Source organism: Strix aluco, chromosome 3 (genome assembly GCF_031877795.1).
Source record: "Strix aluco isolate bStrAlu1 chromosome 3, bStrAlu1.hap1, whole genome shotgun sequence".
In the NCBI taxonomy this organism is placed as follows: Eukaryota; Metazoa; Chordata; class Aves; order Strigiformes; family Strigidae; genus Strix; species Strix aluco.
Genome location: NC_133933.1, coordinates 89,560,301 through 89,583,179, shown reverse-complemented (window position 1 = coordinate 89,583,179; position 22,879 = coordinate 89,560,301). Strand labels below are relative to the sequence as shown.

The 22,879-nt window shown below is 37.0% G+C and overlaps 1 protein-coding gene across 4 annotated transcripts in view; it reads right to left on the bottom strand.

Moving 5' to 3' along the window:
• Positions 1–13,217: 13,217 nt before the first annotated feature.
• Positions 13,218–22,879, bottom strand: part of EPHA7 (EPH receptor A7) — a 170,511-nt gene continuing 160,849 nt past the window's right edge. For all 4 annotated transcript variants that reach the window (XM_074819521.1, XM_074819525.1, XM_074819522.1 and 1 more), the window contains one exon: positions 13,218–16,961. In XM_074819521.1, the coding sequence (XP_074675622.1) occupies positions 16,766–16,961 (196 nt within the window). In that variant the 3' untranslated portion in view covers positions 13,218–16,765. The remainder of the gene's footprint in view (positions 16,962–22,879) is intronic.

Below are 22,879 nucleotides of genomic sequence, written 5' to 3'. Positions count from 1 at the left end.
GTCCTCAGTAGACCACAAGCAGGTTCTCCTTTAACCACTTTGGAAGCTCTCAGATTATAGAACATCTTTAGTACGAACTGTGTTTGTTCTATTTTTAGTTGCACTATCAAATACTGGTAATGCAAACATAGAAAAGAAATTAACAGTGTAAAAGCGAACATTTTAACAGCAATGTATGCAACAGTATTAACTTTAATAACTGACCAGAAGGCTTGTTCCCTTATGTATGGTACTATGGTCTCTGTGAAAATCAAATTGCCACTGAAGTACACTGCCTGAAAAACAACTGCAAAGAACTTCACAGCCAACTTACACCTAATCTACCATTTGATATGAATTATTCTTTTCTTGCACAGGAGAGGAAAGGACTCGAAGATAAGGTTTTGTCCTAATTCTGTAGGGTTGAACTATTGCCTACATTGAATTAAAATTCTGACCTAAAAGAGAATGAAAGGAGCTTGTAGATCTCAGTATTTCCCCTTCACATGAAAACACAATCCATCACCAGCTGTTGTCACCAGCCTTAAATAACTTTAGATCTTTTTCCACTGTTAAAAAAGTGAGAAAAAGCTTCTGAAAACATATGTCCAATCTTACATGCATGTAGTAAAGGCAATGAACTAACATGGCCAAGCAATATGTATTTTGTTTCTTTCAGGACACTGAAATAAACTTTTTTTGTGAAAAAAAAGATCATCTTCTCACTTTGCATAGAAGGAAGAGGTAATTATGATTTTCAGTCAATGAGTGCAAGAGAAACTGCGTATGTATGTGAATTCTGATGTTCCTTGCAAGTTATTTTGGCCATGGAAATAGGTAAATTTAGGCCCAAATGAACATGCTATGCCACTAACAGTGACTTATCTACCTGCAAGAAACTATAATAATTCAAAGGAGGTGAAGAACAGGTCTAGCTGGGCATTCTGAAGCTGTTATCACTAATTAAATAATAGTATGAAGCTAGAGATATTTGTCAAATTAGAAAAAGGTAAACCTACTGACATAACAACAATAAGAAAAGGGTCAATGAGATAAGTAAAGCTCAATTATAAAGGTGTTGTTTAGGGTTTTCCCCAATACTACACAGGGAGGCTTCTCAGTAAATGCTAATCTTTATAATCTTTTCATAACACAAGGAATGTTTCATTTTTATGCCAGCTCTACTGATACCTTATACCAAGGTTTGATAAAGTCTTCACTACTTTTAAGACAGCAAGCATTTGTCCTCTGTGCATTGTTTTTTTGACCTTTTGTGGTGGGCTGCTTTTAACTAATAAACATGATTCTTCAGAGGAGTGTATCAGTTTTCTTCTGTTTCGGGGAGAATCTTGATGAGAGTGAAGTTTCATCACTTATCCCTGTGGATCTGACTTTTTTCTAAATGTAAGTCATAATGCTTCAGACATTGTCCCTGGCAGGACATTTTCTAAGCAAAATGTCAAGATTTGCAATATGAAAATAGTTTTCCACCTATTGAAATTGTAGCAATGAAGACATGAAAAATATTTTACTTGTCACAGAAATCACATAGAAAGATTCTCTTTGCAAGTGGTAAGTTCAGATTTGTAAGCATGTGAGTAACTGCTGCTGGCTTTCACTAGTCTGCTCAGGAATTTAAAGGTCAGCATGGGTTTATGTGCTACACAGAGTAGCTAACACCTACCAAGGTAACTATAGTGACTTATTTTTTACTTAATACCTACAGCTTGTACTCTCCTTCTTCATTTTTTTAATAACAGTATCCCTGCACTTCTTAATAAAAGAGGAATGGTCTCTCTTTCCGATTCTCATCTGGGAGGAGTCAATATTTTTGTTCTTCCCCCTGCATAATTTTGTTGAGCCATTAAAATGACTTGCAAGAACTTGAAGTTAGAAATGCTCTAAATTACGCATTTCCAGTGATACTGCTCTGCATAGCTGCCTGGGAGATATAAGTTTGATTTCACATCCCAATCTCATATTCCTGCCCATTTAAACAGAAAACCCACGAATAGTAACTAGTAATTAATAATGCTCTCCAACATGTCATCTCCCTCAATCCCTGAGAGAGATATTGCTTCCCTCATCAGCATAATAGAAATTGTAAGGAAATAACAAAACAGTTGTAGATGGTATTATCTTTTCTGTGGTGTTCCTTAATGGCAAGTTATTGCTTAAAGTCTAAGAAAAACCTCTGACCATAAAATGAGTTAATGTGTCCTGACCACTGCCTTGTTTAGGGCCTCCATTTGGTCTGAAGACCTATTATAGGAAAAAACTTTATATATTTTCCCCCAAGGAAGCAGGGGTTTTGGGCCATTTATAAGAATGAGAGACCAAGTTTTGACCTGCCTCACTGATCTGTCCATTCTTAAATTCCAGTAGTAGATGTTGGTCCTCAGCACCAATGTCTGTGGTATCCTGCAACTATGCAATTAAGTCATTGTGGGAGAAACTCTATCCCAGAATATAAAATAGACCCAGAATAGACCCAACACTTTCTCTCCATCTGGAATGGTAAGATAAAAACTGCAAATATGTCACTACCTGCCCTGCTTTTCTGGAGACCACAAAATCCAAAGGAAAGTTTAAATTTGTATTGCTAGTTCACTACCAAATACCTTGTGACACTGAATGATTATTCTTCAGAAATAAGCAACATGATTATTACTGTTTAAAAGAAAAAAAAAAAAACCAAAACCTTTGTTGTACATATATAGAGATTGTTATATGTATTGGTTTTTATATATAAATATTTATTCTTGTGTATACAGATCATAGGATGCTGGTTTATGTTATCATCAGCCTCATTCTTATTGCATTACCTGCCCCACAACTGAATTTTCAATAGATTTCTCCACTGAATGTTTTGAGCCATATACTATACTACTGGGATTCCATATGTATACAGCAGTCTGCCAATGCACAGTGAATTGCAAATCTGGGAATTTAATAAGACCATCATGAAATTACAGGAAATATTTAATGAAAAATACTCACTTTTTAAGAACCATACCATGCCCACAATGTTTTACAGTTTTGTGAAAATGGTGATTTGAGTATGAAAATACATCATGCTGTGAAATTTTGAACAATCCTGACTGTGAAAAGAGTATGAGTTCAACAGATAATCATAAATTTAGCAATAATATATAGATTTTTGAGAAAAACTGGAGCAAAAAAAAAGAGTGTACCTTTAAGAAGATTTATCACTTCTGTCTTATTTTTCATTACAAGGTCTTAAAGTGCTTTATAAACATCAATTAAATCACACTTGTCTCATCATCTACTTCAAATGAGTAAACTGAAGTTCAGAGAGATTAAAGGGTTTCTCTATAATAAAATAGTAAATCAGTGGAAGAGCTGAAAATAGAAATCAAGAGTTTGGATGAGAAGACCATATTATGCAAAATTTACATAATGAAATAAAAAATGTCTTAAATATCAAGTAGATTGTTTGTTATAGATATATAATTGGATCCAATCTAGTGAAAACAACATTTGCATGCTAGTGGGAACAAAATTTATCTTTATGATGGAAGTATTCAAATCACATTTGGGACTGTTTTCCAGTAATAACATGCGTGTTTGTGGGTGAAAATAGATTCTTGAAAATTGTTTGTACATCAAAGAACAAGTGAGAATTTATGGTTTTAAATATACATATCTATGTATGTGTATACCAATATATTTATATTTATATAAACATATAAGCAATAAAATCATGTTATTAAAGCTACAAAGACAGGAAGAACAATGGGACTGAAAATGTGACCAGACAATGACAACTTTCATGCAAAACTACATAAAATCAAAACAGCAAATTTAATCCAGCTGAAATCCTGACCATGAACCCAGAGACAAAAACCAATAAGCTGCATTAATTCAACTAAAAACTTATTTCAGTTTTCAGATATGTGAACAGTTGTTTTGTGTGAGCTATGATTTCTTTTCAGAAAGAGCATTAGTTCTGCAAGTAATGGAAAATAATGACCAAAATTAAACAATGAGATATATTTAGGATATTTATTGTTTTTTATACTGACAACAGCAAGATTCACTGAAACCTTTACTGAACTTAAAACTAAGGTTTCACCATTTCACAAGGTTCATGATGTTTTTGTTCTTGGAGATTTATTTGGCTATATTATATCTGGCACTAGCTGGCGAATAACTAACAGCATAGCACAGTGGTGACTGCACAATGCTGTCTCTGTTCTCACTGCGAGCTGGGCAAAGATTCTTATTTTATGTATCCTTAACAATTTGTTCTAGTGGTCGAAAAAGTCCACTAAACTTGTCACACACTGACAACAACAAAAATAATATTCATCAATAAATGCTTCTGTCTTGTTAGTTTTGGAAAGTTATCTGAGAAATTAAATATACAAAGCAGACGTCTTGGTGATTGTGTGGGCTTATCTCATTGAGGCCTCCCAGAGTCAGTTCAGCACCCAAGTGTCAAGGGCCTTAGCTGAAGATACTGGGTAAGGATTTCAGTGCGTTATATTGCAATCTCCCTTACACCTTGTCATTTCTATCTTTCACACATTTCGCTTATTTCATATCTCAGTAAAATTTCAGCTTCCAGGCAACTGCCAGCTGCTGCTGCAATATGGCTGACACTTTCACCCTGATCCCACCACAGTCAATGAAAAGTTTCTTATTGATTTCATCAAGATCTGGATCAATGTTTTAGTGTGGAACAAAGCTCATTCAAGCCTGTCTTCTGTAATACTCCCAGTAAATTTCTCCGCCATACTCTTGGTCAGATAGCAAGCTTAAAATCAAAATCCTCCTTGCCAGACCCAAACAGCTGAACTCAGGCCATTTCTGATCCACCTGTAAAACTCAGCAAAAGTCAGTAACGTTACATTACTAGAATAGGAGAATGAACAGATGTGTTGTTTTTTGGTTTTGTTTTTCTTTGCTGCTACCTGCAAGTCTTTGTCTATTTAATAAGCTACTTATTACTATAAGTTATTTGATGATAACCAGAGGGAAAGTTTGGTATGTTCAGGGGTCTCAGGTGAACCTTGATCTACACGAGGCAGGAAATATATTTATATATAGTACTTCTTCTGTGACAGTTCTTTCATTTTGCAAAGCACAGGGAGGTAACTTTCTTTCTAAGAAAGTATTGGGAATTTTCATTCTGAAATTTACTGTTTCTTTTATTCATGTATGTGGAATTCATACATCTCATCTAACCTTCAGTCATCTACAAGCTTAGTCACGTCACCTGGGGTTTATCTATAGCTACCAGAAAGAAAAGCAACACATCCAATTCTAAAACAAGCAACTTGGGTAAGTAGAATCACTCACCCTCTCATGAACCTTGTCTTTCTGCATTAACTATAGTACCTAAATAATTAATTTAGGCTAAACACATAGATTCTCTGTCCCATTATTTTTTTTTTTTTAAGAGAAATAAGATCTATTCTAAAGACAAACTTCAATAAATCTGTGGATACATAAATTTATGTATATGAATAAAATATTCTTAAATAAAATATATAATACATAAACTCATACATAGATGTGCAAATATATACAAATGCACATATAAATAGATTTATATACATATATACACATATATTGTACCCACACCTCCTGCATCTATATACGAGTGACCAGGTTTTTTAGATGTCTTTCTATAGCCAGTCATTGTGTTTCGGTAAATATCAGTAAGTAAGCTATTCACCTCTCTTTGTGGCCTCCTAGGCATTTCATTAAGAAAATCACATCAGTGATTAAGAAAGTAACATGGTCAATGTGAGTTTGTTTCCTTTTTAATTTGGTCTTCCTTTCAAAAAACCCAAATAACCAAACCCTCACATTTTATGTAGTTGTCTGTTTGCTCATCACTGTATTGTATTAAAAAAAAATTTAAATCTTAGAAAGTTTTCTTTTCATATATCTAATATTTAGTACATTTAAAAAAAAAAGTTTCTTTTCGTAGTGATGCTAACAGATAATGTGTCACAAGATTCATTTTGATCACACCGATGTTCTTAAACAACCATAATAAGGTCTTAAAAGTTCATCTTTTGTTGAGAAATTTCTTATGACAGTAGAAGAAACAGCTCATTAGCAGAATGATAGAGAGGACAGTAAATACACTGTAAGATAGCAGTCATCTTTACTTTCAAATTGGTATTAATTTTGTACCAGAGAAAAATATTCAAATGAAAATTATTTTATGCTGTGGTTTTTAATTTTTGGTTACATATTTGAAACCAAAAAACCAAAGACTTGCTGAGATACTGCAGTTCAAATCTTCCATAAGTATATTTAAACTCAGAGAATCTTGCATATTTTTTTGGAGGAAATCTTGCATATTTATCTGGAGGAAAAATGCTAACCTTTTATGAGATTATTATCATTACCAGTAATTGTTAACAATACTACTGTTAATACTAATTAGCAAAAATGCTCCTACAGCCAGATAAAAACTAGGCATAGCTAAAAATACAGGCGAGGTGCTTGTTAGGAAAATGATCAAACAAGCTTAATTATGACCCGCAGATAAAGGAACTGCCATTAAGCCATTAAATTATCACAGATAAGACAGACTCTCAGCCACTGTCTGATGATAAATCACAGCTAAGAACAGCTAGGAAATCAGAGCTTGAACCGCTAATCCTTTTGAGGTTTGTGATGAGCACCAGTTCCCCGAATATTTTGCATCTATTTATATTGCACTTCGAACCCCCAAATGGCCTCTGCTTATCTGCAGCTCTAGATAATTTATGCCTTTTGGTGTGTCACCTCACAGCAGAGGCTGTTATCAGAAAAGAAGAGTTTTAAGAAATCTGATCCCTTGAAATGTTAATCCTCTGGAGATTACTGCACATAAACGAGTTTTCTGTCATGATTTACTTTTGTTTATTGGTAGCAGAGATTAGTACTTTACGACTGACATTTCAGACAGCTGCTTAGTTTGGGAATAAAGTGATCATTTAATACGCAGGATTTTCACATGTGAAGCTGTCCTGAGTCTAGCAGTCAAATGGCAAGATAGTAATTTTCATTTATATGTCGTCTCTTAAAAAGATTTGTAAATATTTATGTCATCTCTTAAAAAGATTTGTAAATATTTTTACTACATGAAAGGCTGATCTTAAATGTCTAATCCAGAAAAGCACTTACATTTCTGTGTAATTTTAAACATGTGGGTGATCACAGTAACTTTGATGGGATATTCTTGTACTTTTATTCTAGGTGTGCTTAAGCGCTTTGCTGGATAAGGCCCCAGCAACGAGATGATCTCTGGTTTCATTCAGCTATAATGGGTATTTTCTGTGGTTAAATGGGTACTGATGAGAAAGGATATATGATTAGGAATTTTATTAAAAATTTTTTTCCCTATCTTAATGATGTTGAACTGCCAAGAAATCTTATCTTTTAGCATTTGATGGGGTTATTTGGCTGGTAGTTAAATGTTGTGCTTCTTAGTGCTACAGACTATTCCTAAATGAATAACTACCAAAGCCATCAAATTCAAACATGCCTCTTAGTGTAGCATAATGAAAGCTTGAACTGCAGGTACATAACACTGCTGGGAACTAAACATGTAGTTCCTAAGAGTTTCCAATTTCTTTTTTTGTTGTTGTACTCAGGTTCAATAGTCAGACTGGATGAGAGCACATGAAGTGACATGACTGATCACTAATTACCCAAGCGTTCTGATGGTGGCTGTTGGTGGTAGCTACTGAGATAAAGTACTATGTGTCAAAGAGATAAGGAGAGGCAAGAAATTAAGCTGACCTTGAGATTTCATTACATTTAACGTCACCTAATAGCACCTGATATTTTTAATCCTGGTTACGTTTTTGTTACGAAATCCATTCCCAGTGGCAATCATGATAAAAAGAAAGAAAAATAAAAAAAGAAAAATATGAATTTCAGAACTTCTGCACTGTTCTCTCCTTACGAAAGTTTTCTTCATCTACAAAAGTCAGCTCTTTTCTTTTGCTATGAGCCTTGTTTATTGTTTCTATAAGTTATGCTTAAACTGTGTTTTCAACAGAAATTAGAAAACACCACAGCATAAAGTTTTCGAAAGAATGTGCTCCGTATATTTCCACAGATTAATTTTCAAATTCTTGACAATATAAATACTTTACAGTAAGAAAATTCTAGATCTTAAATTGCCTAAAGAAATTTCTGCTCGCTATGGTTATTGAGCTACAGTTTTGAAATGTTGTTATTGTTCTGGAGATAGTTATTTTAACAATGGACTACATCAGGTTTTGAAATATTCTTGTCCAAATTAATATTAATTATGTTTAACAACAGTACATCTTTTAAGTTTCACTTAGCTGAAATATTTAATGAAGCATATAACCAAATCCTTGTATTAATTAGAAAACCTGCCTCCAAACTGACCATCTTAATTTGTTTTCCTTGATACTTCAGCTCTGAGAATTTCTGTCCACTGGCTAAAAGTTCATTTGTAATATTAAAGTGGAGAGACTTCCCTTGCTACTCATCTACACCAATGCACAGAGCATGGGCAACAAACAGGAGGAGCTGGAAGCCATTGTACAGCAGGAAAACTGATATAGTTTACATCATAGAAACATGATGGGATGACTCTCACATCTGGCGTGCTGTAATCAATGGCTATATACTCTTCAGAAGGGATAAGCAAGGAAGGAGAGGCAGTGGAGTAGCCCTGTATGTTAGGGAGTGTTTTGACTGTCTAGAGCTTAATGATGGTGATAATATGTTTGAGTATTTATGGGCAAGAATCAGGGGGAAGGCCAACAAGGCAGATATCATGGTGAGAGTCTGTTATAGAACACCCAACCCAGATGAAGAGGCAGGCCATATATTCTATAAGAAGCTGGGAGAAGTCTCACAATTGCTAGCTCTTGTCCTTGTGGGAGACTTCAACTTACCAGATGTCTGCTGGAAATACAATACAGTGGGGAGGAAACAGTCCAGGAGGTTTCTGCATTGTGTGGAAGACAGGAATGGGGAGCAGAATGAAGCCCCCATAATCCAAGGGGAAATGGTTGGTGGCCTGCTACCTCACTTATACACACACAAGTCTATGGGGTTGGATGGGATCCACACCAGGGTACTGAGGAAGCTGGTGGAAGTGCTCACCAAGTCACTTCCCATCATCTATCAGCAGCCCTGGCTAACTGGGGATGTCCCAGCTGACTGGAGGTTAGCAAACATAATGCCCATCTACAAGGAGGGCCGGAAGGAGGATCTGGGGAACTACAGGCCTGTCAGTCTGACCTCAGTGTTGGGGAAGGTTATGGAGCAGATCATCTTGAGTGCCATCACACGGCACGTACAGGACAACCAGGTGATCAGGCCCAGTCAGCATACGTTTATGAAAGTCAGGTCCTGTTTGACTAAGCTGATCTCCTTCTATGACAAGATTACCCACTTAGTAGATGAGGGAAAGGCTGAGGATTTTGTCTACCTAGACTTTCTTGAAGCCTTTGAAACCACTTCCCACAGCATTTTCCTGGAGAAACTGGCAGCTCATGGCTTGGTTGGGTGTACTCTTTGCTGGGTAAAAAACTGGTTGGATGGACGGACCAAAAGAGTGGTGGTGAACAGAGTTAAATCCAGTTAGTGCCCAGTCACAAGTGGTTTTCCCCAGCACCCAATACTGGGGCCAGGTCTGTTTAATATCTTTGTCAATGATATGTACAAGGTGATCGAGCGCACTCTCAGTAAGTTTGTATGCAGCTGGGAGGGTCTGTTGACCTCCTTGAGGGTAGAAAGGCTCTATGGAGGGATCTGGACAGGCTGGATCAATGGGCCAAGGCTAATTGTATGAGATTCAACAACGCTAAGTGTCGGGTCCTGCACTTGGGTCACAATGCTAATGTTTCACATGAAATGCTACAGGCTTGGGGAAGAGTGACTGAAAAGCTGCCTGGTGGAAAAGGACATGGGGGTGTTGGTTGACAGCCAGCTGAATATGAGCCAGCAGTGTGTCCAGGTTGCCAGAAGGCCAGTAGAATCCTGGCTTGTATCAGAAATAGTGTGGCCAGCAGGACTAGGGAAGTGATTGTCTCCGTGCACTCAGCACTGGTGAGGCTGCACCTTGAATGGTGTGTTTGGTTTTGGTCCCCTCACTGCAAGAAAGACGTTGACGTGCTGGAGCACATCCAAATAAGGGCAATGAAGATGGTGAAGGGTCTAGACAACAAGTCCTGTGAGGAGTGGCTGAGGGAACTGAGGTTGTTTAGCCTGGAGAAAAGAAGCCTCAGGGGAGACCTTATCGCTCTCTACAACTACCTGAAAGGAGGTTGTAGCGAGGTTGGTGTCAGCCTCTTTGCCCAAGTAACAACAGATAGGACAAGAAGAAATGGCCTCAAGTTGTGTCAGGGGAGGTTTAGATTGGATATTAGAAAAATTTCTTCACTGAAAGGGTTGTCAAGCATTGGAAGAGACTGTCCAGGGAAGTGGTGGAGTCACCATCCCTGGAGGTATTTTAAAGACGTGTAGATGTGGTACTGAGGGACACAGTTTAGTGGTGGACTTGACAGTGTTAGTTTTATGGTTGGATTCGATAATCTTAAAGGTCTTTTCCAACATAAATGATTCTATGATTCTATAATTCTATTCTATGAAAGTGAAAACACATGTGTATACATTTATAAGAAAGAAAGAGCTTGAGCATAAAATAAAGATTTTAAAATGTCAAGGAAAAGTCACTAACTTAGGCTGTTCCTTTTATTTTAATTTTAAATTTAAATTATTTTATATTTCTGCAATTTGCAATAAACTGAGCATTCCTGTACTTAATAAAAAGTCAGATTCCCATAAATGGTTTCAAGATGAGTTCTCAAGTATTTGGAAACCTTAGTGGAAAGTTATGTTACAGGAAAAGTTTTGCTTTTACAGAACTAGAGAAGACGATTTTTTTTTTTTTTTTTTCTCTAAAGAATCAATCATTTCTTACTTGCTATATGCTGGGGGTTTGGATTAGAATGAAAGATTGAACCAAATTCATCTTTCAATAATGTAATTATAGTTTACATTCAAAAAGCAACTAAAAAGACAGAAAATCTTAAATAAACATGAGGCCAGCAACCAGTGAAGTGATGCAAGAACAAGTCCAAGTGAAGGCAAAAGAATGGCTAGAGACTGTAGTGAAAAAGAGTGTGGACGTTCCATCTTTGATCCCAGTCTCCACTGGAAGAAAAGAGCTAGAAAGACTGGTGAGATGGGCTATGAACAAACAGTGAGCATTCCTAAAGGGCCTGGTGTGAACACACAATGGCAGAACTGTCAAAAAAGTTCATCAACTTAAAGTTATTACTTAGAATTTTTTGACCAAGTTTAAAGCCACAGTCTTTCTACCAGCTCCTTCCTTTGTGTCACTGAATATATTAGATCTAGAAATAGCTTTACTGTTATTTGGCATCAGTGCATAAAAATTCACTTTGCCATTTTGGCGTTCTATATAAAAAGAGCTGTCCCTTCTCAGTGCATACCAGGAAAGACTGGCTGACCTGGGATCTTTTATGAATTTTCCTCTAATCCCAGATTTATGTTCACTCTCTTTTATGTTATTGTTGCCTGCCATTGTTAATTAATATCTGTCAATTAAAAAGCAGAACCCATTAAAGTTAACGTCAGCAGTACAACAAAATGCTGAAGCAGTTGAGACACTGGGCCAACATATATGTCTAATAAATTAAGAAAGTAAGAAATCAATTATAAATGTGGGAATTAGCCTATATCAATATAGATACTTAGATATAGATCATAGAGGTAGAGATAGCAGTCATTCAGGGTTTATTCTTTTTTAAAATGTTGCATAGCAGCTTGATTTGATAGGTTGTGCAGTCTCTTAATTTTTGGCTTATTAGTTCCCAAAGTTCTACTGATTCAGAGGAAGATTCACAGGAATCTACACTGTAGTGGAATGGATGGAAATTCATAACAGTTTGTCTAGGAACATCGCATATCTACTCTGACAGCTAGTTGTCTTTTGTCACTGGCCAGCTGAGTATAGCTATAGCTTTTGAAAGAATTACTTTTGTAACTACAGAAAAATAAACACAGTACTGCATATTTCTGTATTTTAAATATATGCAAGTAGAGATGTTTCTAAAACCCAAATAACTAAATAAAAAAGCGCTTCATTATTCTTTCAAATATCAAGGATGCGACTCAGTTTTAGAAACACTAAATATCAGTCATCACCCACTTATATCGTCCACTTATTTCCCCCACTATGTAAGATTTCTGGTATGTTATGGATACTAAAAACTCATAGGGTCTACTCACCTATCTACAATTACATACTCTCTGTATTCACATAAGGTAACATGGGTCATGACATAATCCTTTTGTAGACAGAGACTAGGATTTGGGCAATTACTAAAATGTCATTTCAGTGAAGTTAAGATATGGGAAAAACAGAAGTGATTCCTTTTTACACAAGCAAGTTTAACAGATTTGCTAAATCATGGTTCAAATTATTCTCACTACTTTCACTGGTATTGTAACACAGACCTCAGTTTAGACCTGCAAAGAAACAGAAGTGGCTAAATGCAGCTTTGGGTGCTCGCACTGACAGGATAATTCCCCAAAGTCCACTCAGTTGTTGCCTAACCCTGCAAGTTTAATATTTACTGGGAAAGAGAGGGATTGACACCTCAGCATTGCAGTTTAATGCTAGAGCTCACTGCAGGGAATAGTGGGATAAACAAGAGGAACAGCTGTTGTGGGAGAGATGCTGAAAGTCTCACCTCGCAACAACCTGTAGTCCCACGAGTAAGGCAGTGTTGAAAAATATACCAATATCAGCACACCATTCATTCACTTGTTTTATTTCACCCATTTGGCTGTTTCTCTGGTTCACTCAGACTGTTCACTGCTTGGTATGCCAGAGTTGATAAAGGCTGTTGCTAAACACCCAGATTTCAGTGTAGAGAGATGTGTCTAATCTGGGTTTATAGCTTCCATGAGGAGGCAGGACATCTATGAGTCTAAAGGCTTGTCCTAAATGCACTTTACGGATCTAGCCCTTAGCAATTTTTCACTCTGAAGGTTGTATAACCACTGTCAGAGCTGGTAGGCAATAAGAAGGTCCAATTTGTACTTTTAATTTTCCAATTAATAAAACATAAATGACAATAGCTTGAAGACCTCCCTCCCCCATCCTGAAAAATGCAGAAGTGAATTATAGCAATGGGGCACTTAAGTGTTTGCAAAGATTCCTGGACTGAGGCATGAATTAAAACAAAGGATTTAAGCAAAAGTACTTTTATTAGTAGTAAAGGGACATGTGATATCTAAGAACTGTCAGATGAGAAAGTTTGATACAAAATTATTTTTAAAAGTTAAATCAGAAGCTGCCTGTAAGGAACTGCAAAATTATTTCACAATTTTGAATGCCATTGGCAATAAAGTGGTGATAAAATTTGATAAAGCAGAAAAAATGCACAAGGGAAAAATAAGTCTAACTATATATACACAGGCAGGGACTACAAATTAGCTGTTGCTTGAGAAGAAAAAAATAATGAATTAACATTAGACAGCTCTCTGAAAACACAGAGTCAAGCACTCAGTATCAAGTAAAAATGTGAAACAGGATATTTGGATGGTTAAGAAAGAAACTGTAAACAAAATAGAAAACATATATATCACTGTATAAATACACTGTATAGCTATATCACTGTATAAATACATCATACACTCTTATGTTGAATAATTCATGCAGCCCTGGTCATTCTACTTCAGAAGAAAGAAGGGCAAGACTGACAGAGAGAAAGAGACAGAAGGAGGAAGTAAATTCACAGGATCTAGGACAAATTCAGACTATTAAACATAGTGCACCCCTTGATTTAGGAAGCATTTGAACTGTACATATTGGATACAGAGCCCTGAAGATGTCTGGAAGTCAACAGCTGAAGCTGTCCCTAATCTGTAGGGGACAGTGGAGGCCTTATAACAACAGTACTGTACCCTTACCAAGGCAGAGTGCCTGCCAGGTACACAGGGCTACGTGGAGTTGTGATTTGACTCAGTGCAGATATTCTTACTTTATGCAGAACTAAGTGTCTTTTTGGAAAAGCTCATAGATAACAATAGGAAAGGACTGGCAGGAGAAGTATAGGCAAGGTTAAAAAAAAAATTATAGGCAAAATAACCATGCTGTCCTTCACTCTCAGAATAATACTCTTTTTTTTTTTTTTTTTTTTTTTTCCCCCCAGCCTTTTTCCTTTAACACCACATGGCTACTGAGGTAGCTGGTATTAAATCCCTTCCCAAATCATGCATCCAGTTCAGTGTGTGCACTCAGAAGGTAGGACAAACTGCAGAGGTTATGCCACCTTTCTCAACTGAAATTATCTTTTTCTTTTTGATAGCAGAGGGTGGGAAGGTGCCACACAGTGGAATCTCTCAAGGCCGAAAGGTAGGTACAGACATCTTCCATATCCCCTATCATACCAGAGGCAGGGAGAAAATTACACAAAATCTGGACCTTGGCTAAATATAATTAGTAGAAATACTAACTATGTTTTGATATTGCTTTATGCTGAGTCTATTATTGCAAAAAGTTGTATGCAACTGAGTTAATGGGGTTCTTTCAAATATGTAAAAATGATATGTATAAAATTCTGTATTATGGGGAGATACTATAACACTGCTTTGCAATCTCTTTCTTTTAATGATATGTGGACTGTTATAAGCTACATTTGATTGTAAGAGGAATTTAAGCAGGGTAGATTTTGTAAATTGACACCATCGCTATATAATTTAAATCCAGTATTATTTCAATAATGGTGGAGAGGAATTACTGAGGCAGGCCTGATTCTTCAAGCACTGTTGAACATTGTGTTAACTGTCTATACCTGGTATGTTCTTTAGTAGCTGAAGTTTCTACATTGACAGAGTAGGTCTTGTAAACCTCACTGCTAAAATGGTATCCCGAGGTGACAAGAGTTTAATTAACTTAAGCAAAGTTCAAACTGAAGACAATAAAAAAGATATACTCGGCCATTGCTGCAATTTTAGCATTCAGTAAGCCACCATTTACCAAAATCTTTCAATAAATGATGGACAAACCCAACCAGTTAAGGATTTTTAGTAATATTTCAGCTATGACTTTCAATTGTCTCCTCCTTACTTAGATTAATTATTTGAATCCTATCCAGAGTCACCAAGATTTTCTTAAACAAGGCCATTGTCTCCACTAGACTATAATTAAATCATTCCAATACTGGAAAAGGCTAAAAATTGATAAGGTGTCACAACAACCAACTTGATATCACTCTGTTCAAGATGAATGACTCATGCAAAGCTGTGTTACCCTGAAGAAGAAAAATTTACCCAGTGCTGTCCTCTAAAACTTATAAGAAAAAATACAATTAATAAGTACCTATAGTACCCTAAACATCAATACTTTGTGGTCAGAAGTACCAAGCAAAAAGTGTCTATATATGCCAAAGTAATAGAATACTCCATTACCAGCAGCAGTCTCTCAACTGTCATATCAGTACATCTGCCAAGTTATAACTATGTCTAAAACCAGTTTCACAGGAGACAGAAAGATCTGACCCTTTCCAGCATGCTTTCTGATAAACTTTCCCAGGAAAAATGGAAGAGCTGTGAGGAGGATTTAAATGGAGACATAGTCTGTAGCAAAAAAGTGACTTCCTCTAAGTAGATCTAGTTGATGATTCTTAAAGAAGCTGGCAAAATGTCTTTTCTCAGGGAGACATAGAAACTGGTTTTGCTCTTTGCAGCCTAATCATTAGACATGTCTGACCACCAAAGCAGAGGAGAAGGAAGTGAGGAAGAGATTAAACTGGCCACTTTTCGGCTTTCTTACTCCTGAAGAATTCTTATCTTGGAAATCAGGGTAGTTTAAAATGTCTGACAGACTGAAAATGGCAATTTTCCAGTTTTCTTCCTAAAACAACACCAGTTTTCCAGAAGAAAAAAAAAAAAAAAAAGGCAAGCCAATCCAACATAATTAAAATAATTCCCAATTTTATCATAAATTTACATGAAGTTATAATTTTTAAATGAGCAAAATCCCCCTTATATTTTTCTGTAATATTGAAATGATTATTTTCAGCTTTAACAGAAACCGCTCAAATATTTTTCTTCCCTGTTTCCATTTCACTGTGAACATTATAATTTCTGATTCTTTCTGATCTACAATGAAAGGACATTTTAAAATGTCCTGGATTGGCTGGAGTATTATAATTTTGCTGAGTGTTTCTCAGCAAGGCCTATTTGTAAGTAGTGGCAAAGACTTCCATTGATTTGTCTGCATGAGAAGGGCTAACAGGATGCTCTCTGCTGCTTGCTACCAGCAGCAGCATGAATAGGAGTAAATCTGTATCATCCCAGCTTAAACTTCTTCCCCAGCAGGATCTTTGGAAATGTTTGATTTAGCTGCTTCTCCTTCTCCTTTGCTCTTCTATATACATATTTTGTGTATAAGAAGGGAGCTAGAAAGAAGATGGGGAAGCAGGGTTATATTAGTGTGAGGAACTTCCAGGGCAGGCTTCCAGGGCAGCTTTGCTGGCTCTTCTCTCCCTAGCAGCATCGCCACGTCCTGCTTCGCCATCCTCCTGAAATCATCATGCTCTTCAGATGTGGTCTTTCATTCTTGGCATTAGTCATAATCCTCAGTTTGTCAGGTGTGTGTTCTGGCCTCTCCCATACACCTCTGTTTACTCTTCCTCCTGTTGCCAGTCTGTTCCTCCCTTCTTCTCCATTCCTTTCCATGCTTCTTTTCTACATTTCCATTCTCTAATCCCAACTACAGTCCTTATGTGCTTTAAAAAAATGCCTCATAGCGTTCACTGTGCCTCCAAACCAATCTCATGATCTTATGGTTATAACTCTTGTTTTGCTTCCCCTTTCTGCTTCCTTTGTCTCCTGCCATTATGTCATTTCTATTCAGGCTGTCATCTCTTCTGGAAAGGGATTTTTCTTGTTCTCTGTTTTGCAAAGCACCTGGCATGTTTTTGATTCTGTCAAACAAATAATAACAACATATATGAAATTGACAGTGCAGCAGAATCCTGATATCAGGAAGTAATAGAGGCAAATTACACTATCATTGTCATTGCCATGTATACATCACTACTTGACAAAAATTGTCATTGACTAGCTTGGTAAACATCAATAAACCCAAAGATTCCCAAGCAAACACCTCTAACATGAAGGAAATATAGTTGTGTTTCACATTGGATTTCAATGAGCCACAGGGTTATACTTGACAATTTCAGTATTGGAAATAAAGGAACGAAATGAATGAGGTGCAGTTTTTTTCAGATGGGTGTTTGGGTATAAAATTAAGGACTGAGAGAAGATGTAGATAACTCTTTAAAACAGAGAAGCAGGAAAAGGGTGGAATGGGTGTGTTCAATTTAAACTCTGCTTAATTAAAAGAGCGTACACATGGTAGCTAGATTCTATCATGTAAACTAATAAAGTAGACTCTCCTTCAGCCTAACTGATATTATCAGAAGCTCTCAGTATTGATAAAAAGTCTTATAAAACATTTTAACTGACTTGCCTCAGTCATTACATGATATTAGGCACCCTAACACAATGTTTATGTTACCTGTGTTGCCAAAAAAACCCCAGAGTTTAAAAAAGAAAAGAAAAAAAAAGATGTGGATTTTACTGTACATTTAGTGACAGGATAGCCATATGAAATCTCCAAAACAATATAGCTTTAGGACTAATGGATGCAGGCCAGGACTGAATAGAAATTATTTTACATATGGTTAGCAATCTCTTAACTAAATTATTTGAAGATTCCTGAGAGAAAAGCAATTTATTACAGATGTTTAGAAAAGCCAATGTAACACTAATACTAAAGAAAAATAAACCAGCAGAGGAATGTCCCCCTGCCATACCAACCAATATTCTTACAGTTGATTCCAAAATACTATCTGTCATTCTAGCACATGGATTAGATTATTTAACAGTGTGAATCAAAGGGAAGCTACTCATTCAGGAGAAGAGCATTATTAATACATTGTAGCATGCCATACATCTCTGTCACCAAACTGGACAAAATGGGAGCAGATGTTTTATGATAAGCTGAGAAGAGGATTTGACAATATTAATAGCCATAACGTCTGAAGTTCAGTAAAAAAAAAAAAAAAAAAAAAAAGCTAGAGGAAGCAATCTGATGGAGGGATAGAATGTTTTTATCTGTCTCTAGTGTAGTGTCCTAGGGACTAATTTTACATGAAGGGAAAATACCAACTAAGCTAAATCTCATTTCTATTAGCTTTTTTTGCACCCGCCCTTTGAAACCCTAGTAATGTAAAGAATGCATGAGAAAAGAATGCAGCAAAAAGGAACTCTGAGGAGAAATGCTTTCCAAAAGGATTCTGATAGTTTCTTTTTACTATTTTGAAGGCAAGTAAGTATTTCAATTAGTAAAAATGATGGACATGTGAATTTATTCAAAGCTAAAGGCAAATGGTAGTCACAAAGAGCACTTAAGATGCATAGGTATTTAAAACCTCGGGTTAATTTATATTGGCTCTATCTCTGCTGATATTTTTTGGTCAGCACCAGGATTAAGATCTCCAGATCAAGAAATTAATGAGAAAGTGTATTTATACCTTGGACTGTGGCATGGCTTTACTCTGGACTGTACCTAGTTCTCACTGCCAAGTACTGGTTTCACCAGAGCAGAGACCAGGTGCAAGCTAAGAAGGATGAAATATCAACAAATGGGAGATGAGGATCCCTGAGTGACACATGACAAACCAATTTGATAATTTCCTTGAATCTGTATGACTTAGCTATTCATTATGTTAATGCTTCCTTCCTATCTGCCCTGCTGTCCAATGTCATTCCAGGCCTGGATTAGATACTCTGTCTCCCTGGAGAGATAGAAGCCTAAAACGGTTTAGAGAAACTGAAGACTAGTCAAAGACAGTGATAAACCAGATGACAAGCCCTGCTGAGAGCTTCAGTTCTTGGTTGGAATATCTGTACGGTTGGATTTAGTACTCATCAGATTTAGTTCCGATTTAGTACTTAGTCGTATTTAGTACTCATTTACCCAGTCTCTGATGCATGCCAAAGCCATACCTGTAGTCAATAATGGAACAAAACTAATACAGGCACAAGTTACCACTCACACTGTAAATTCCACAGAAAGAAAACCCAATGAGAACTAGTTCTCAGAGGGTCCTGGGCACGCCATCACATATCCCAGGAGTAAATCTGGATGTGTCCTGAGGAAACTACTTTCAGGGATTCACAGCCCCAAACCTTCTCTGAAAGTAGATGCCTAAATGCATCCTTTCAATGGGAAACATGTGTAAAAGGACCAGAGGTCTTATGCATTTTATCTAATAGTTGAGCAATGGCTGAATGATATGGGAAGTGCAGTGCCTGCAGACCAAGATGTTAGCTCTCCTGGGGCATGACAGGTCACTCAACCTTTTCCATGAATAAACTCCATTTTACTCAGAATAAGTCTCCTCGTTCCCAGAGAAGTGGCCTAAACACCAATTTCAGAGTAAGATGGAGGGGATTTCTGGAAGGGAAAGGGGCTTCAGGAAGGAAAGAGATTATACAGTGCAGGAAGGAATTTTAGAGGTAGTTTTGGATTAGGCTTAGCCTAACCAAGCTTTTCCCATGCAAGCAGCTGCAGCTCAAAGTGTTTGACAATATATGAATATGTACAGAGTCTCTCCATTCCCACACAGACGTTGAAAGTATCATGTTGGCCTTCTTGTATTTGGGCTTTCCACAGCCCAAAGCTGTAGAGCCTGTCTTACTCTTTCTATGCCTTTCTCACCTAAGAGCTATGTAAAATTTTCATGTGTTGTCAGAAAAGAAGTAGGCCATTCATCAAATCACAAAAAAATAAGGTGAGTCTTCTTGGAAACAGAGGTAAAAGGATTCCAGACAGGTGTTACATTTCTATCAGCTATCTATCCCGAACCATGGGTAGCCATGATTCAGCTGTCAATAAGCATGAGGGGAGTCAGTCTGTTGGCTTGTTCCAGCATTTATGCTAGACAAGGAGAGAGAGTGAGCTCAGTAACAGCTGGATGTCATCTCTGCAAGATATCTCCATACTTTCAGCAAATGTCTTCTACTAATTTACATCATACTCATCTGCTTAATAATGCTCACTGACCTTAGCTAACAAGGGCTTCCATCACCAAAAGGGCTTAAATACAAAACCAATAGCAACAACACAATAGAACTTATGGTGTAAGCACCGCCAAATATAATATTCTGTTCTGCAAAAGTATTCTGCAATGGCTCAATGACAGACGTGCAGTTGCATAACTGTATGCTGAGATACATGGTTTCTGTTTCTCTGGTATAAAGTGAAGCACTGTTAATTTAGATGTGAAAATTCAACCTTAAATATCATGCAACCACTTGTAAAAGCATTATGAAATGAATACAATATCCATTCCACTAGGATTTTAAATTTAAATAACTTGACAGCATCTGATGTTAAAAAAAAAGATAAATTCAGCTTTACACAATCCTATTTCAAAATACAAATGTAAAAATAGTATTAGCTGCTTTGAAGGCTTAATTTATAAGGATATATTTTTCCTTTTCCATAATTATTAAGATACTTTGCTATACTGAAAACAGGTAGTATTTCTAGGTAATATCTTCATTTTCAGCAAATAATTCAGAAGCAGACAATAAATAAATAAATAAATAAAGCATTAGTTTCCATATGTTTTTCATTAATCCAGCTACATTAATTTCATAAAATCTGTAAGAAATAGGCTTATAATAGTATAAAAGAATGATAAGAGACTTTTCTGCCATTCATTATAGGGAGTATAAAATCACAGAAAGTAATTCTTTCATTCCACTGCCCTGAAATAGTCCCCTCATCAGGTGTTTTGATTTCTGCCATTCAGCTTCCTCTTAGATTGTACTGTCAATCAAAAGATTTGGATATTATTTTAAACATACTCCGTTAGCTTGTATCGTTAATGTTACTGAGCACTTCACATGTAAGCCTGGCTGATTCAGCAGTTCTGTATGCAACAACCCCCCTCCCATACACAAAGTTTTTTAATTTTTAACACTAATGATTTCTGCACTTACTCCTTGACCCATAGTTTGTTGGCTGTAGATAGATGTTGCATTTGTTGTTGCTGGGGTACTAAATGTTCCTTCCTCACTGTCATCTTCTTACCCCCCAGTGAAGCATGGGTGCTGCTAGGTAAGTATTAATGATTAATGCCAGCTGGGGAGAAATGGAAGTAGAGTATAGTGAAAAAAGTAGTTTCCCTTCTCATGGCTGGGGAAACATCCCTCAAAAGCCAGAGATACCTCTGCATAAGGAAACAAACATGCACACCTGCAGGAGGACTTTGGTGGTGTGATACTCAAGTAACTACCACAAGAAAGGTATTCTCTGAGAGACACCTCGATGTTAGGCAGGCAGTTTCATGGGATAGGAGGCAGCTTGTGACTGAGATTTGCAACAGACAGCACACAGTCTATCTGGGATACTTCTGCCAGTGAGTAGGAAGCATCAAAGAGGATTTTTCTCTTGCAAAATGTAGTCATTGAGGCAATTATTTCCGTTGAAAAGAGCACTACAAAAAAATGCCTGAAAGCTTTTTTATTTTTCTCTCTTCCCCACCCCTCTTCCTGCTCTTGGCAGTGGATGAACTGTATAGGGTAGCTATATAGTAAGGTGCAGCCTTTCTCTCCTCAATAGCAATCAATCACTTGTCCATAGTACTGAGGCCCAGTAATATTAAACGAAAATCCTCATTCAGAATCCCTCTCAGTGCCTTGATGGCCCAATTTCTTCCTGTAGGCATACTGTCCTGGATTTGAATCTAAGCCTGTCTTCTTCTCCACCTGCCCATGAGGGTACCAACACTAGCTACTGGGCAAGAAGACACTGCTATTTTGTATAGAGTAATATAAAGGAGGACTTAAGGGACTACTTGAGTAAAACCCAGGAGAGAGACGTGGGATGAAATGGGCTGAGGGCAAGGGCTCTGCACCGCAAAGATCCTGAAACAGAAATATAAAGATTGCCCAAAGTCACCCACAGGTCCAGCACCTCCTCTCAGCCTCTCCTTTCCCACTCAGAGAGTCCCCTCACTCCACCCAATACCATTCTCCTCTTCTATTGTCTGGACCCATCTTACTCTTTCACAGACCTCACATGGAAGCACCAGTGCTGCCAAGACCAAAAAATAAATGGTGAAGACTTGATCTAATTCTGTTACATAATTTATTATTTGCTTGTTTATTCTTATGGACTCATAGATTTTGCATTTGTGGTCTAGTTTCAGTGACAGTGATTGAGGATATCTGCTACCCAGAAAGCTCCATAGTTCGGTAAGTGGAGTGTTTTACAATGTGAAAGCTGCACACACAGACTTCTCATAGACCCACCTCTTTCACTTTCTGAACAAAATCCTAACCACCAGTTAAAAACTGCTATTTCTGAGTGGCCTTCAGGAGCTATTTGGATGATTTTACTAAGTTTATTCCAGGCAAATCAGATTTCTCATGCAGTTTACTATGTGCAACCTCAGTGGGAGAACAAATTTAATTTACGACTGTGACTGAAAAGAACATTCTGGAGAGAACCAATTTGAGATTCCTGCACCTTCTTACTCTTAAGCTACACATGCATTCTTGGCATAGGCTGGTTGGTCCCTGAGGAAAGGAAAGTGAAACATTTTCTAGAAGACATCTAGAAGACATGCAGCCATTCAGGAAGCCAGTGGAAGCTGGCATAGTAAGACAGGTTGAATGATAGTCAAGAAATTGCCGGAGTAATGTTTCTACAGACATGAAGTATGAAGGATCAATGTGGATACATTCTATCTGTCATTCTTCAATCTAGCCTCTTTCAAGCTAGATTTGGATGTCCTAGTAAAATTAACGGATGATTTTTCTT